The sequence below is a fragment of the Apteryx rowi genome, unplaced genomic scaffold, assembly GCF_003343035.1.
Source record: "Apteryx rowi isolate R43461 unplaced genomic scaffold, aptRow1 scaffold_821, whole genome shotgun sequence".
Classification (NCBI taxonomy): Eukaryota; Metazoa; Chordata; class Aves; order Apterygiformes; family Apterygidae; genus Apteryx; species Apteryx rowi.
In genome coordinates, this window is record NW_020451118.1 from 51,903 (window position 1) to 67,544 (window position 15,642).

Below are 15,642 nucleotides of genomic sequence, written 5' to 3' on the forward strand. Positions count from 1 at the left end.
GGTCTGGTCAGGTCCAACTCAGTCTTCTAGGGTCAGGCTCGTTCCGGTCGGGTCCACCCAGGTCAGGTCTGGCTTGGTCTGGTCAGGTCCAACTCAGTCTTCTAGGGTCAGGCGCGGTCCGGTCGGGTCCACCCAGGTCAGGTCTGGCTTGGTCTGGTCAGGTCCAGCAGGGTCCAGCTGGGTTGGGTCAGGATCTGGCCCAGTGCAGTCAGGTCTGGCTTGGTCCAGTAAGGCCCAACTTGGTTTGGTTGGGCCCAACTTGGTCTGCTTGGGTCCATTCAAGAGCGGTTGGGTCTGGCTCGGGCCACTTGGTTCCAGTTGGGTCTAGCTGAGCCCTCACGGCTCTGCCATGGGTGAGCTGGGGCTGGGCCGGGAGTTCCACACGTGGCACGAGTTCAGCTGCTTCTTCGATGAGTGGTGTGAGCGGCACAAGGTGCTCTTCATCATCGCCAGCCTGAAGCCGCTCGTCTCGCTGCGGCGGCACCCGCTGCACACCCAGCCCAGCCTGGCCGAGACGCTGCGCTTCCGCTTCGTCCGCCTCATTTGCAAGCACAGCGGCACCTACGTGGGCCAGAGCACCGTACAGCGCAACCGGCTGTGAGTGCGGGCTCGTGGGAGGGGGCCTCGCCACAGCGCTGTGCTGCATTGCACAGGCAGGAGCCTCCAGCATCGCATTGCATTGCACTGCGCTGGGCGGCGGGAACCTCCGGCGTCACTTTGCAGTGCACTGGGTGGCGGGAGCCTCTAATGGGGCATTGCACTGCACTGCGCTGGGTGGTGGGAGCCTCCATTGGCACATTGCGCTGTACTGAGCGGTGAGAGCCTCCAGTTTTGCGTTGCACTGCACCAGCAGCGTAGGCCTGCAGCATTGCACTGCACTGCACTGGGTGGAGTGGGCCTCCCGTATTGCATCGTACTGTACTGCACTGGGGGGGACTCCCGGTTGCACTACACTGCGGGGAGCAAGCCTCCAGCCTTGTGGTGCACTGCACTGCTCCGGATAAGCCACCCTCCAGCCTTGTGGTGCACTGCACTGCTCCGGATGAGCCACCAGCGTTGCGCTGCACTGCGCACTGTGCACTGCTGTTTAGTGGGGAGGGTCTGTAGGACTGCCCTGCAGTGCACTGCCAGCCCTTCCTGCACTGCCCYGCACTGCACCCTCAGCCCGTGTGCACTGTGTCACTGGCGTGGTGGGGCCTCCCACTGTTGCTCTGCACTCCCCTGGGGGGACCTCCGGCACGATGCTACACTGCAGTCCTCCCTCCCAACCCCGAGACAGTGTTGGACACTCCACCATGACACTGTACTGCGCCAGGGAGCAGGAGCCTGATGTACCGGGGGAGCCCCGCTGYGCCCCAAGGACCTGGCACTGCATTGAGGCAGCAACCCCAGCATGGGGACAGCACTGTCACGCTCCCCTGGGTGACACCCATCCTGACTGTACCTGRATCCGGCTGTGCACCGGGACAGGCGGTCAGTTCCCTTCCTGTCCCTCTGCTCAGCCCCACACTAACCCTCCTCCTGTGTGCCCGCAGGAGTGAGAAGATCGACTGCCCGGCTTCGGTCACGCTGCGCCTGGGCCCCAAGAAGGACCGGCTGGTGGTAATCGAGGCCAGCCTGGAGCACAACCACCGCCTCTCCGAGGTGGAGTTTGCCCACTACTTCAAGAGGCACCAGCTGGAGGCCAGCATGGGGCTGCCCATCCGCATCACCAACAGCGTCTCCAAGCGCTTCCTGGCACCCGACCTGGTTTGGAACTTGGAGGACTACAGCAAGGCCAAGGACAAGGGCATGTGCGAGCTCCTGAGCCAGCTGGACGGACTCTTCAAGAGTGACCCAGGGGCCAARGTCAAGCTGGTCTTCCAGGAGGATGTGGCGGTGCTCAACAGCATCTTCCTGGCCACCTCGCACATGCGGGGCCTGGTGCAGCGCTTCCCCCGCTGCCTCTACATGGACCGAGCGGCCTGCGTGAACGGTGAGTTCGACCTCTACTCCGTGCTCTGCGAGGACGCCAACGGGCGCGGGCGGGAGTGCGCCTACTGCGTGGCCCGCCGTGGTGTGCCTGACCTCGTCCTCTTCATCGTGGCCTCGCTGGTGCAGAGCGTCCCGGACATAAAGCTCCAGGTGCGGTGCCTGACGGTGGGGGCGGGCGTCACGGACGTGGACGCTGTCGAGGAGGTGCTGCCCTGTGCCCGCGTCCAGATCTGCCGCCTCCAGGTGCTYGAGGCACTCTACCGCAAGGCCCGTGAGCTCGCCGCCCCCAAGGAGGACAAGGTGCGCAACCTGCTGCACAACATGGCCAACGCCAGCTCGCCCCGCATCTACAGCCAGTACCTGAGCGACCTGGAGGACGTGGCCCCCCTTGCCTTCCTGCAGTACTACCTGGAGACGTGGCACCACAACAAGGGCATGTGGGCCGAGTGCTGGGCCTTTGAGCGCAACCGCGACTGCCCCTTCCTCGAGCACATGAGTTTTCACCGGCAGAAGCTCTGCTCAGCACTGGGGCTGCCCCTGGGGCTGGCCGCCTGCATCCGGGGACTGCTGGACCTCCAGGCACTGCGGGTGGAGGTGGCTGCCCTCAATGAGGAGCGAGTCTCGGACCTGTACCGGGCTGCCTGCCCGCCCGAGAGCGCAGCCCTCGTGGCCGAGGAACTGGGGCTGGCCAAGCACGCCGACTACCACGTCGATGAGGTGCCYGATGGCTTCCTCCTCCATGGCGGCGGCTGCTCCTTCGTGGTCAGCCCTGACTTGGCCGCCTGCAGCTGCTCCATCTACGTCTCCAGCCGCCGGCCCTGCCGCCACGTCTTCGCCGCCCGTCTCTGGACCGGCCAGCCCCTCTATGACCCTGGGCTGCTGCCCTCGCCTCTGGGCCTTGGGGGGCAGGATGCCTCCTAGCCCCCCGCATCCCAGGGTGGGTGGCAGGCATGCGAGCACCTGYGGGTGCTGCTGGGACACGGACTGTGCTGCCCGTGGGGGGCTTTGGGGGTAGCCGCTTCTTAGACTTCCCCCCAATAAAAGGCCTTTTAGATGCCACCCAGGGACCTCTTTTCTTCCCCRTTTGCTTTACCCTGGGTGCGTGGCCGGGGTGCCCCTGACTGGGTCAGCTGCAGGTGGATGGAGTGGATGCCCATAACTCTGTCCATCGCAGGCACACCGAGTGGGTGCCTGGAACCAGGTGCCTGGAACCATGTCACCCTGGACATACGGAGCAGATGCCTGTAATYGGGTGCCTGTAACCATGTCATCTGGGCGCATGGAACAGATGCTTGTAACCACCGAGTGCTTGTAACCATATCACCCTGAGCACAGAGCAGATGCCTGTAACCAGGTGCTTGTAACCATGTCGCCCCGGGCGCATGCAGGAGATGCCTGTAGGTGGGTGCTTGTAACCATATCACCCTGGGTGCACAGAGCAAATGTCTGTAACCAGGTGCCTGTAACCATGTTACACGAGGTGTATGGTGCAGGTGCCCATAACCGGGTGCCTGTAACCGGATTCCCTCCCAGGCACATGCAATGGGTGCTCATAACTGTCCCCCCACCACATGCATGGAGCAGGTGCCCATAGACAGCCCCTAGACAGTGCTCTTGGGGGGGGGGGGTGTCTGGCTTGTGCCCCCAGTTCGGGTGGCATCGGTGAGGGGTGTTGTGCCCATCAGGGACTGGGTATGGGTGGGCTGATGCCATCTGTGGGGTGAYGCTGTGCATGGGGTGGCACCATGCGTGGGGTGACACCAGGCCGTGACGCCCCATGGGCCTTTTGCCCTTCTGACGCAGCCGATGGCTTGGGGAGCTGCCCAACTTTCAGGGGGAACCTGGCTCATACTGACACCCCGGGCCTGCGCCGTACCAGGCACCCCAGGGCCTACCCCACACGGATACCCCAGCCCCGGAGGGGGCGGGGGTGGGGGTGGGCAGGGGACACCTCCCAGCATGTCCTGCAGGCTGCTACCAGGGCTAGGCCACACCTCCCAGCATGCTCTGCGGCGCGCAGGGGCGCGGCGCTCACGGCGCGGCCGGCCTACGCTTCCCAGCATGCCTCCTCTGCCTACGTTTCCCGGCGTCCTGCGCGCGGCTTCCGGTCCGCAGCCGGCAGTGACATCAAGGCGGGTTGGATTTTTTCCCCGCGAAAGAGACGATAGCGCRGGACGGGCGCGCGCCATGCAGCGACGCATCACGTGAGTGGCCCCGCCGGACCGGGACCGCACCGGAACCGGAACCCGAACCGGGTCTCCCTCCGGGACCGCTCCGAGGCACTGCCTCCCCCGCGCCGCGCCAGCCTGGCCCGGTACCGGCGCTGCCCGGCCTGGGCTAGGGCCGTCCTCGGAACTGGCTGCCCCACCCWCTACTGGCCGGTACCGGGCCCCCCTGCTTGTACCGGTACTGTCTGGCCCGGCACTGTCCCAGAGCTGGTACTGCCCAGCCTGGTACTTTTCCTGTACTGCCCGTCCTGGTGCCGGTACTGCCTGTCCTGGCGGTGTCCCGCTGCCGGTACTGCCCTGGTGCCGGTACTGGTCAGCCCAGTGGTTTCCCAGTACCGATACTGCATGGCTCAGTGGTGTTCTGGTACCGGTACCGCCCAGCCTGGCAATTTCGGTACTGATGAGCTGGGCGGTGTCCCGGTGCCGGTACTGCCTAGCCTAGTGGTGTCTCAGTACCAGCACTGCCAGTACCGGTACTGCCTGATCCAGCAGTGTCCTGGTACCGGTACTGCCCGGCCTGGTGGTGTCTTGGTCCTGGTACTGCCCAGCCTGACAGTGTGCTGGTACTGGTACTGCCCAAGCTGGTGGTGTCCCAGTATCGGTACCGCCTGGCCCAGTGCTGTCCCAGTACCAGTGCTATCTGGCCTGGCAGGGTCCTGATACTGCCTAGCCTGGTGACGTCCTGGTGCCAGTACTGCTTGGCGTGGCAGGGTGCTGGTGCTACTGCCTGGCCAGGCAGTGTTCCGGTACCGGTACTTTCTGGCTCAGTGGTGTCCCAGTACTGGTATTGCCCAGGCTGGTGGTGTCCCAGTATCTGTGCTGCCTGGCCTGGTGCTGTACTGGTATGACCTGGTCTGGCAGTGTCCCAGTACCAATTCTGCCTGCTTGATGGCATCCTGGTACCAGCACTGCCTGGCCTGGTGGTATCCCAGTACTGGTACTGGCCAGTGCAGTGGCATCCCCAGCCCTGGTTCGGTCTGGCCCTCCTGACCCTGACTCTTCCCCAGGTCGTTCTTCGTGCCTGCCTGCTCGCCGGACCCCTGCGCCGCGCCGTGAGTGGGGCTGGGGGCTTGGGGTGGGGTGGGAGGGCCGGGGGAGTTCAGGGAGGGCTGGGGTGGTCGGAGGAATATGGGGAGGGCTGGGGCATCTGGGGGTGGTTTGGGGAGGACCAGGGGATTTGGGGCTGGCCTGAGCTGCCTTTCCTTGCAGGGCGTCTGTGCTGGAGCAGGGCGAGAACCCCACGCAGGAGCCCCCATCCCTGGGACATGAGGACTGTGATGGGCAGGACCCCAGCTCCCCGTCCTCCTGCCTGCTGGTCAGTGTCTGGCCTGCTTAAGTCCTTCGCCCGCACCTCCCCATCCTGCCCTGCATCTTCCCATCCTGCCCAGCTCTTGCCCCACACCTCCTGGTCCTGCCCCTCGCCTCCCCATCCCACTCTGGTCCTGCCCCACACATCCCAGTCCTGTCCTGCACTTCCTCATCCTTCTCCAGTCCTGCCCCAGACCTTCCAGTCCTGCCCTACACCTCCCCATCCTGCCCCAGTCCCACCCCAGTACCTCCCAGTCCTGCACTGGTTCTACCCTGTTAGCCCCAGCACTTCCCAGTCTCACCACCGTACCTCTCCATCTTCCTGTCCCACCCCAGGATCTCCCTCTCCTGCCCCTCTACCTCCCCATCTCCTCCAGGTACCTCCTCAGCATCTCCTCATCTTGCACTGGTGCCTCCCTGTCTTGCCCCAGTTCCTCCCCTGCCTCTTCCAGTCCTGCCCAGCTCCTTTGGCACCTCAGGGTCGTGTCCTGCCTCCACCTCACCTGGTCCTGCCCAGATCCCTCCTGGATCCTGCATACCTCCCCATCCTGTCATGGTGCCCCTAGGGCCTCCTCACCCCATGCTGGTGCCTCCAGGGTCTCCCTGTTTTGCCCTGGTGCCTCCAGCACCCTGTCCCCTCCCATCCTGGTGCCTCCAGCACCCTGTCCTGTCCCGTCCTGTCCCATCCTGTCCCTCCAGGACCCTGTCCTGTCCCATCCTGTCCAGGTGAATCCAGCACCCTGTCCCATCTTGTACCAGTAAATCCCTGTCCTGTCCTGGTGAATCCAATACCCTGTCCTGTCCTAATCCCTCCAGCACCTGCCCCATAACACTGTCTCTCACCTTCCAGGCTGCTGCGTCCCCGGATGGCTCTTCTCCCGACAGTGCTTCCTCAGCTGAAGATAGCCCCTCAGCCCCTGATGGCTCCTCCACCTCCCTCCCTGGCATCCCCCGGCGCAGGACAGGTGAGAGACCGCTGGGCTTGGGCTCTGCAGCTCCGTCGGCCTCGCTGCGTCACACAGCAGTCTTGGCTGCCCTCTCCTGCACCATCTGGCCCCTGCTTCCCCCTGCCCTGCTGCCTCGAATGCTGGCACCCGCTGAAACATCCAGCCATGTCTTGCCCCTCCGGGCTTTGTCTCAGTTTTACCTGGGGTGTCCTTCTTGCTCAGCTGTGCTGTGAYGAATAAGATTTAGCCCAGAGCAGGTATTTTGGTACCTCTTTCTGCCTTCCTCGGCTCTGGAGACACATGCCTGAATGTCCCATGGCTTGTCCTTCCCAAAGCTGCTCCACGAACCAGCAGCCGTCACTAATTTCTGCTTCTTTCCCGCTGCCTAGCTCGTAAGCAGGTCCCCAAGCGCAAAATGGAGCTGGCRAGCTGTGCGGAGAATGGACATGCTGTGGACCCCGATCCCAAGCGGTGGAGGGAAGAGCCGGGTGAGTGTGGCACTGGAACGGGTTGGACAGTTGCTGCTGGTGTCCAGTGGTGTTCCCTGAACAGTGTTCAGGGTCCCTCTGTGGCTGCTGCACTGCGGAAATGAGAGTGCTGGTCCTCAGCTCCTGGGACTTTGTCCCTAACACCCCTGTTCTGGGCATCTACAGGAGATGAATGTGAATCAGACAGCACGGAGGCGCAGGAGGTGAGGGATCAGAGCTCAGAGGAGGCTAAGGAGGCAGAAGATGGCAATGGGGACAGGGAAGCCCAGACGTCAGAGCTGCCAAAGCCCAGCAAAGCTGTTGCTGACTTCTTTGGTGCGTGGGAAGCAGCAGATTGGTACAGTGAGCTTGGTGGTGGGACCCATTGGCTGCCACTGGGTAGTTGGGAGTATCCTGGCACTACGTGGGGAGCACAGCAGCCATTCCYCCTCATTAGACACCTCTCTCTGCTCTGATCCCTCTCACCCAGCCCCCAGGAAGGGGTCGAGGACGAAGGCAGAGGAAAATGCAGCCCCGAAGACACCAGCCCCAAAGGGTTCGGCTCCCACCAGCATTGATGGCACCAACGGGACTGCAAGCAGGTGGGTGGATCGTGCAGGGTGCTTGAGCCACATAAGGGAAGCCTAGGTCAACCCTGATGCTCTGGTCCKGTCCCCCAGGGCGCAGCATCTGTCCCCAACGCTGGGGGAAAAAGGGGGTGCAAGTGCAGCAGGGGGATATGAGGTTGCTGGGCTCTGCTTGTGCCAGGGCATGACAAGGACTCAGGCTCTGAAAGAGCCTCACTCTGTCCTCGCAGTCCCTCCCAGGTTGCCGAGCCTCTGGATCCAGCCCAGTACAACCCCTCTAAGAGCAGCTATCACCCCATTCATGACGCCTGCTGGGCTCCCGGGCAGAGGTAAGAGTGCTGGGATCAGTGTAGCGGTGCCAGGTGGGTTTGGGGTGGCAGGTGCCCTGTGGGGTCAGGACCTGGGGTCTTTTTTGCCTCTTCCTGGGGCCTGTCTGGCTACTTTCAGAGGTCAGGAGGACCCAGGAGTCCTGGGCTCTTCAGGGAAAGGAGGGCAGGGGCTGTTTGTTCGTGTGTGCCCACTGGCCTGGCTGTGCTCCTGGCCCCGTCTCTCTTTCCAGGGTCCCCTACCTGGCTGTGGCTCGTACCTTTGAGCGCATTGAGGAAGTCTCTGCCCGGTAAGGCCCCATCTCTGCAGTGCGGAACGTTGGCAGCTTGTCCCCTTGGCTAACTCCCTTSCACCCCCAGCCTGAAGAACATTGAGACCCTGAGCAACTTCCTCCGCTCAGTCATTGCCCTGTCACCGTCTGACCTCCTGGCCTGTGTCTACCTCTGCCTGAACCGCCTGGGCCCTGCCTATGAGGGGCTGGAGCTGGGCATTGGGGAAAGCATCCTCATGAAGGCTGTTGCGCAGGCCACAGGTAAGGGGGGAGCTGCCGGCACTGGACGCAGCTCCGGAGCCCCCAGCCTGTCCCTGGAGTCTACCCCAGCCAGCTCTGAGCCAGAGCAGAGAGCTGCGGGGGTGAACAGTGAGAAGTGACAGGGCCCTTTGCTCTCGCTGGCAGGCCGCCAGCTAGAAAAAATCAAGAGCGAGGCCCAGGAGAAGGGAGACCTGGGGCTGGTGGCCGAGAGCAGCCGCAGCAACCAGCGGACCATGTTCGCGCCACCCAAGCTGAGCGCTGCCGGGGTCCTCAGCAAGCTGCAGGAGATGGCCAGGATGACAGGCAATGCTGTGAGTGGGGCGAGGCGGCAGGGTGTGGGGTGTCTCGTGGACACAGTTGCAGCCTGCTTGGAACTTTTGCTGCCTGACCCGGGGGAAAGACTTGGGCTGAGCTAGATTTGTCCAGTCCTTTTCCTGGCTGTGAGCACGAGTAAGAGGCATCCCTGGCAAGGCCTGGTCCCTGCCTGTGGCTTTGCAGCCCCAGCAGGGCCCCTGCTTGTGCTGTCTCTCTTGCAGTCAATGAACAAGAAAATCGATATCATCAAGGCATTGTTTGTGGCCTGCCGCCACTCCGAGGCTCGCTACATTGCCCGGTGAGTTGTGGCTTTGCCCTGCTCCTGTGCCTTGTGCAGGACAATGTTTATCCCTTCCCTTTGCAAATGCTCACCACCCCTTTCGGCTTGGCCCCAAGCAGTTTTGGCACCATCGCAGCTGGCCTTGCCCTTGATGGTGCGTCCTCCCCTGCTGTTGCAGGTCGTTGAGCGGGAAGCTGCGCATCGGGCTGGCGGAGCAGTCGGTGCTGGTGGCTTTGGCCCACGCTGTCTCACTGACTCCTCCAGCACAAGGTGAGGCGAGTGCAGGCCCTTGCAGGGCTGGGGTGAGCGTGTGGGGCCCGGCGGGCTTTGACCCCGGGGCTGTGCCCTTCTCACAGGGTGGCCCCCAGCCGTGGTGGATGCCAGCCAGGGCAAGTCTGCTGAAGCACGTAAAGCCTGGCTGGAAGAGCGGAGCCAGATCCTCAAGCAGACTTTTTGGTGAGTCTGCTGGCATCAGGCTTGGCGACTGTGCGGRATGATAGTCCAGCAGCACAGCCCCACGTGGGTGCTGGGGCCGCCGGCTGGCACCATCTCCCTCTACTTGTCAGGCACCCAGTGCTGCTGTTCCCAACGAGGGTACCCTCTCGTGCTGCCTGGTAACGTGGGCCTTTGGGAGATGGATTGACTGGGAGATCAAACCCAGCTCCTCCCACTGTCCATGCGGTCAAGGTGAAGCCCAGACAGGCACCAGTGTGACGCGCCAGTCTGCCAAGCCTCCTGGCCAAGGAGCAGCTGGGACTCTGGCTTGGCAAGACTTTGCCTTGGCACACTGCCTCACCTGCTTGCTTTGCCTCCGAACGCTTTTAATGACCTCCACCTGGGCTCATTAGCTGGCGTGGGGATAAATTGATCCCCTGGGTGCTTCCCTGTGGGCTGCCTTTCTTGCCTCTGTCTGTCACGTGGTGAGGGGCTTGCCGGGCATGCTGCCTCTCATGGGGCAGACAGGTCTTTCTCCCGGGCCAGCCCTGCCTGCAGCTGTGTCCGTCTGCGCTGGGGCTATTCCCCGCTCTTCTTGATATAGTGGGTAATGCTGGCTGAAGGGCAACAGGCTTCTCTCCCTTCCAGCACCAAGGCATTTCCTCAACGAGATCTCAGGAGGGCTGTGCTGGGAGGCAGGAGCTGTTTGCTACTGAACTGATTGAGCTGGTGCAGCAGGGAGGGAGGGCGGCTCTGTTCATGGCGATCTGAGTTTAAACGCTGTCATTGTGCTCCGGCCAGGGCTAGTCCCTTAAATAGAGGGTCCCCCCAGCTACGGGAACACACACAACTGCTCATGCTGGCCTTTTCTCCTGCTCTGAGTACTCTGCCCTGCCAGTAATTCCAAAACAGTTGATGCAGGGAGGCTTGTTGGGATGTTGTCTGAATTTTCTGGGCACCCTGACTGCCTGTTCTCAGCAGCAGGTGCTTGCCTTTGAGCAGGCRTCTGCCTCCAGTGCTGTGTCCTGTCCATCATCGTGGGCTTTTTCTGTTCTCCCTTCAGAGTTGAGTCCCATCTTGTCTCCCTCCCTGGGGTCAAGATGCTCCCATTCCGGCCTCTCCTCCCTGCTTTGCTACCTCTAGGGATCACCTAGTGCTGAGCAGAGCTTGACCAGGCAGTCCTGGGGATGAAAACGGGCTGTTGCTATCCCCATGCAGTTCCCTGGCTCACCCTGTTGGCTCCTTGTCCCTGGCCCTAGGCTGCTTGCATCGCCCAGACCCGTACGTCCCCAGGTGCCGGGTGCTAGGGCTCGCTCACAGCAGGCTTATTTTTTTCCAGTGAGCTGCCGAACTATGCTGCCATCATTCCCGTGCTGCTGGAGCATGGGCTGGAGAGCCTGCCCCTGCACTGCAAGATCACCCCAGGTACTGAGGCGGCCCAGGACAGGGGGGACACGTGCCCTGGCTGGGTCCTGACCCCCTCACCTCTCCCACAGGGATCCCCCTGAAGCCCATGCTGGCCCAGCCCACCAAAGGCATTGGGGAGCTCCTGAAACGCTTYGAGGAGGCGGCCTTCACCTGCGAGTACAAGTACGACGGCGAGCGAGCCCAGGTAGGGTTTGTGGGATGCTCCCCGGGGTGGCCCTGGCTCTGCCCAGCCTCCTGCGATGTCCTCCCTCTGCCCAGATCCACATCCTGGAGAGCGGGGCCGTGTAYGTCTACAGCCGCAACCAGGAGAACACCACCTCCAAGTACCCCGACATYGTCACCCGCATCCCCAAGGCAAGTAGTGGTCTTCAGGGAGGGAGCTGGGGGGACCCTTGTGGCGATGTCTAAGTGCTGTCTCCCTGGTGTGTGGGAGACCTGGCTGGGTGCCTTGTTAAGGTGTAGGGTGCAAGGCGCCCCAGCACCATGCACTTCCCCTTCCTTTGCTAGTGCTGACCTCCAGTGTCACTCGGCCCAGGTGAAGAAGGCCAGTGTGCAGTCGTGCATCCTGGATGCAGAGGCTGTCGCGTGGGACCCGGAGAAGAAGCAAATCCAGCCGTTCCAGGTGCTGATGACACGGAAGAGGAAGGTAAAGCTGCGGGGGGGAATCGCCCTGCCTCTCCACTGGTGCTGGCACGAGGCAGCTGTAGCCTGRGCAGGGAACAGGCAGGATTTGTCCCCAGCTCGAGCTGGGCAATAACCTCGCTCGTCTCTGCRACCTCAGGATGTGGAAGCTGCTGAGATCAAAGTGCAAGTGTGCCTGTATGCCTTTGACATGCTGTACCTCAATGGGGAGGTGAGTGCATGCCCCTGACTGGGCCTCCATCCTGCCGGCCTCGCTTGGCCCTGCTCCATGTMCCCCTGCTCTGCACTGCGCCCCTGTGGCACCTGGCTCTGCTGCATCTCCCTGCGGGGTGACACTGGCCCTTGCCCCACAGTCGCTGGTGAAGGAGCCCTTCTCCAAACGCCGCCTGCTGCTGCGTGAGTCCTTTGTGGAGACGGAGGGTGAATTCCTCTTTGCCACCTCCATGGATGCCTGCAGCACTGAGGAAATCTCCGARTTCTTGGACCAGTCCATCAAGGGTGAGGTGGCTCTGCTCAGACAGGTCTGGGATATGGGGGGATGGAGCAGGAGGCAGTGTTGGGGTGGGGTGGGGGGGTCTCTGTGTCCGAGCTGGGTCTCACATCCCCCTCCTAGCCCAGTAACCCCCCATGGCATGGATAAATGTGGGCTCTCCCCAGACTCCTGCGAGGGCCTCATGGTGAAGACTCTGGACGTGGATGCCACCTATGAAATTGCAAAGCGATCCCACAAGTGGCTGAAGGTAAAAGCCCTGGCAGAGGGGACAGTGTGAGCTGGGAGACACCCCTCTCTCCCTCCTGGACTCGCCAGGAGCCCTGAGCGGGGCCCGCCTGATGCTGGTGCTTCTCTCACCAGTTGAAGAAGGATTACCTGGAAGGAGTGGGGGACACGCTAGACTTGGTGGTCATCGGTGCCTACCTGGGGAAGGGCAAGCGCGTGGGCATGTACGGGGGCTTCCTGCTGGCCTGCTACGATGAGGAGAGTGAAGAGTACCAGAGCATCTGCAAGGTGGGCACCATGGCAGAGTTTTGGTGGGGGCAGGCGGCTGGAGCAGCCTGTAACCGCTCCTGCCTCTCTTGCACAGATCGGGACCGGCTTCACAGAGGAGAGCCTGGAGAAGCACTATGGCTTCCTCAAGGTACACTGCTGACTTCCCCGAGCTGCGAGGAGGACCTGAGCACAACCTGGTCCCTGACCTCATCCCCTCTGCCCCCCCAGGACCACGTCCTGGCCCAGCCGCGGCCCTACTACCGCTGGGACAGTGGGGCAGCGCCTGACCACTGGCTGGCAGCTGTGCAGGTTTGGGAGGTGAAGTGTGGTGACCTCTCCATCTCCCCTGTCTACAAGGCAGCTGTGGGCCTGGTGAGTTGGCATGCGGGGAAGGGGGAATGGAATTTGGGTCCCCCTGGTGCCGTCTCAGCCCATCCATCCTTCCCCCCAAGGTGGATGAGGAGAAAGGCATCTCGCTGCGTTTCCCCCGGTTCCTGCGTGTACGAGAGGACAAGAAGCCAGAAGAGGCCACCAGCAGCTCCCAGGTGCCACTTTGGGGGATAAGAAGGGGATGGGGCACAGCCACCCCCGTGGTGGAGCAGGGCTGGGGGGAGGCCGTGGGGGCTTCATTGGCTCCTCTCCCTGCTCTTTGCAGGTGGCTGAGCTGTACAAGAAGCAGCAGCAGATCCAGAACCAGCAGCTTGCCGAGAAAGGGGAGGACGAGGACTTTTACTAACAGCCTGGCTGGTGTGGGGACCCCATGCCTGGGATACACATGTGGCTCTGGGACAGGGACTTTGGGACAGAAACATGACTCCCCACCACAGTGCAGACTCCAGGGCCTGACCCTGCTCTTTACCCCAGGTATATAGGCAGCTTCGATCTGTGACAGGGACCCTGGGCCCAGGTCTCACTCCAACCCTGTGGTCCACACGTGACTCCCCTCTGGGACAGGTACCCTGTGGTCTGACCCTACTCGGTCCCCAAGTCCATGTGTGACTCCCTGCTCTGGGATAGGGATCCCAGGGCTTGAGCCTGCTCCCTCCCCGAGGTCCATGCGTGACTCTCCTCCAGGACACAGACCCCAGGATCTAACCGTGCTCCGTTCCTGGGGTATGCACACAGGATAGGGTCCTTGAGGCCTCASCTTGCTCCAGTGTATGCAGTTTCCCTCCAGGACAGGGACCCCAGAACTTGTCCCCAGGGTCCCTGCATGCCTCCCGCTCCCAGCCAAGGCTGTACCCCCACTCCCCAATAAACATTGCYGCTGAGCCTCCACGCTCTGCGTCCGGCCGGGGCCGGCACGGCAAACGCCTTTTATTGCCCTTTACATGCTACTCGATGCTACGGCTCTGCCCGCCCCCTCGGCCCCCCTAGCTGGCGCGAAGCCGCTGGCTCCGGGCCTTGTAGACCTCGATGAGGAGGTCCTTGACGTACTGGATCTCGCGCTCGATGGAGTCTGCCTTCTCTTTGAGCTCCCGGTTGCGGGCTTCCAGGCTCTGGCACTGGTCGCCCAGTGCCTCGTACTCGGCSCGCTTCCGCTGGCGGTAGCGCAGGGCTGCTGTCTTGTTCTGATCCCGCTTCTTCTGCTTGCGGTCCCCCTTGGGGGCTAGCGGTATGGGGCCGGGGGCCGGCAGCGCGGGGTCCGGAGGCTCAAAGAGGGCGAGCGGCTCCAGGCAGCTGGGGTCGAGGGGGCTGAGCRGGGCCGGTGCTGGGGGCTCGGCGCCAAAGGGGAAGTGGAAGGYGAGGGGGCCAGGCGAGCCGGGGGCTGCCTGGTCTGGGGCCAGCGGCTCCTCCAGGAAGAAATCCTCCAGCTGCTCCAGTTCGCGCTTCAGGAGCGAGGCCATGGCCTCCAGGTCGGAGAGTGGGGCTGGGGGTGGCAGGCCGGTGCCCGGCTCCGTCAGGAGAGAGGAGAAGTCCACCCTCTCCGTCATCCAGTCCGAGAAGCCGGGGCCTGGGTGACGGTGGGGGCTTGGGGGATGCGGGCAGCCTTTCCTGCCCCATAGCCCCCTGCCTGGCCCAAATTGCCCACTTCTGCCCTCCCTGTCTGCACCATACCCCCTGTCCCTGCCCCAAATTGCCCAGTTCTGCCCCCCCATCTGCCCCATGCCCCCTTTCCCAGCCCGCCCTGCTCCATAACCCCAGCTCTGCCCCATCTGCCCCATACCCCCCTGCCCCAGCTCTGCCCCCATCTGCCCCACACTCCCTGCCCCATACCCCTGCTGTTTCCCCAAATCACCCAGCTCTGACCTCCCTCCCTGCCCCATGCCCCCTTTCCCAGCCCTCCATGCCCCATACCCCCAGCTCTGCCCCACATCTGTCCCATACTCCCTGCCCCATACCCCCAGCTCTGCCCCACATCTGTCCCATACCCCCCTGCTCCAGCTCTGCCATCTGCCCCACACTCCCTGCCCCGTACCTTCAGCTCTGCCCCCCATCTGCCCCACACCCGCAACTAACCCCTCTGCCTGCCCTAAGGCTGTGCTGCTGCCCTCCGGCTGGGCCTGCCCCACACGGTGCCCCACATACCTGCCAGGGTGCCCTGGGCGAAGGGCCCCTCGAGGCCTGCCCCGGGCTGCTCGTGGCCGGCTGCCCGCCAGGGCAGGGTGCTAGCTGGGAGCAGGGTGCCCTCCGGGGCCAGGCCCAGGGCCGGGTGCAGCGGGGCCAGCAAGGACATGGTGGCGCGTGYGGGGGCTCAGCGTGGCCACGGTGCGGCTGGGCGCAGGGCCGGGGCACGGCACCGCATGGCACAACGACCTGGTGGGGGACAGGGTGCTGATGGCTGGGCCCCCAGGATGGGGTGTGCAGTGGGGCTGCATGGGGTGTAGGGTGCTGTATGGGGAGAGGAGCTCCATGCACCTCCATGGGGTGCTGTATGGAGTGTGTTTTGGACATCTGTGGGGTGCTGGATGCTGTGTTGGGGGGGCACCATGCACCTCTGCAGGGTGCTGTGGTCCTCCGTGGGGTACTGGGTGCTCTATGGGTGGGGCAAGCACCTCCATGGGATGCTAGGTGCTGTCCAGGGGGAGCACCTCAGGGTGCTCAGTGCAGTATGGGGTGGGGGGAGCACTGCCATGGGGCACTGGGTGCTCTGAGGAAGGGACCCCATGCACCTCCATGGGGTACTGGGTGCAGTATGGGTGGGGGGGAGCACCTCCCGGGGTGCTCAACTGTATGGGGGGGG

General features: G+C 63.3%; 3 protein-coding genes across 5 annotated transcripts in view; 2 read left to right on the forward strand and 1 right to left on the reverse strand.

Moving 5' to 3' along the window:
• The first annotated feature begins 6 nt into the window (after positions 1 to 6).
• Positions 7 to 3,027, forward strand: ZSWIM9 (zinc finger SWIM-type containing 9). The gene is made up of 2 exons (XM_026089587.1): positions 7 to 597; positions 1,536 to 3,027. The coding sequence occupies exons 1-2, from the start codon at positions 350 to 352 to the stop codon at positions 2,893 to 2,895; spliced, it is 1,608 nt and encodes a 535-aa protein (XP_025945372.1). The 5' UTR covers positions 7 to 349; the 3' UTR covers positions 2,896 to 3,027.
• A 1,096-nt stretch (positions 3,028 to 4,123) lies between these two features.
• On the forward strand, positions 4,124 to 13,736 carry LIG1 (DNA ligase 1). 2 transcript variants are annotated; one of them, XM_026089583.1, is made up of 26 exons: positions 4,124 to 4,178; positions 5,210 to 5,254; positions 5,412 to 5,517; positions 6,361 to 6,475; positions 6,847 to 6,945; positions 7,111 to 7,260; positions 7,415 to 7,526; positions 7,742 to 7,840; positions 8,071 to 8,127; positions 8,198 to 8,370; positions 8,515 to 8,681; positions 8,907 to 8,983; positions 9,144 to 9,235; positions 9,322 to 9,421; positions 10,740 to 10,825; positions 10,897 to 11,012; positions 11,087 to 11,182; positions 11,364 to 11,474; positions 11,610 to 11,681; positions 11,824 to 11,968; positions 12,089 to 12,210; positions 12,324 to 12,476; positions 12,553 to 12,606; positions 12,687 to 12,830; positions 12,911 to 13,003; positions 13,114 to 13,736. In XM_026089583.1, the coding sequence occupies exons 1-26, from the start codon at positions 4,162 to 4,164 to the stop codon at positions 13,192 to 13,194; spliced, it is 2,682 nt and encodes an 893-aa protein (XP_025945368.1). In that variant the 5' UTR covers positions 4,124 to 4,161; the 3' UTR covers positions 13,195 to 13,736. The 2 variants fall into 2 exon arrangements, with proteins under 2 accessions (XP_025945368.1, XP_025945369.1); XM_026089584.1 differs by having other exon boundaries at positions 12,128 to 12,210.
• A 40-nt stretch (positions 13,737 to 13,776) lies between these two features.
• ATF5 (activating transcription factor 5) overlaps positions 13,777 to 15,642 on the reverse strand; it is a 4,764-nt gene continuing 2,898 nt past the window's right edge. For both annotated transcript variants that reach the window (XM_026089593.1, XM_026089592.1), the window contains exons 2-3: positions 14,988 to 15,215; positions 13,777 to 14,412 (exon numbers count right to left, since the gene is read on the reverse strand). In XM_026089593.1, coding sequence (XP_025945378.1) covers positions 13,832 to 14,412; positions 14,988 to 15,135 — 729 coding nt within the window. In that variant the 5' untranslated portion in view covers positions 15,136 to 15,215 and the 3' untranslated portion in view covers positions 13,777 to 13,831. The remainder of the gene's footprint in view (positions 14,413 to 14,987; positions 15,216 to 15,642) is intronic.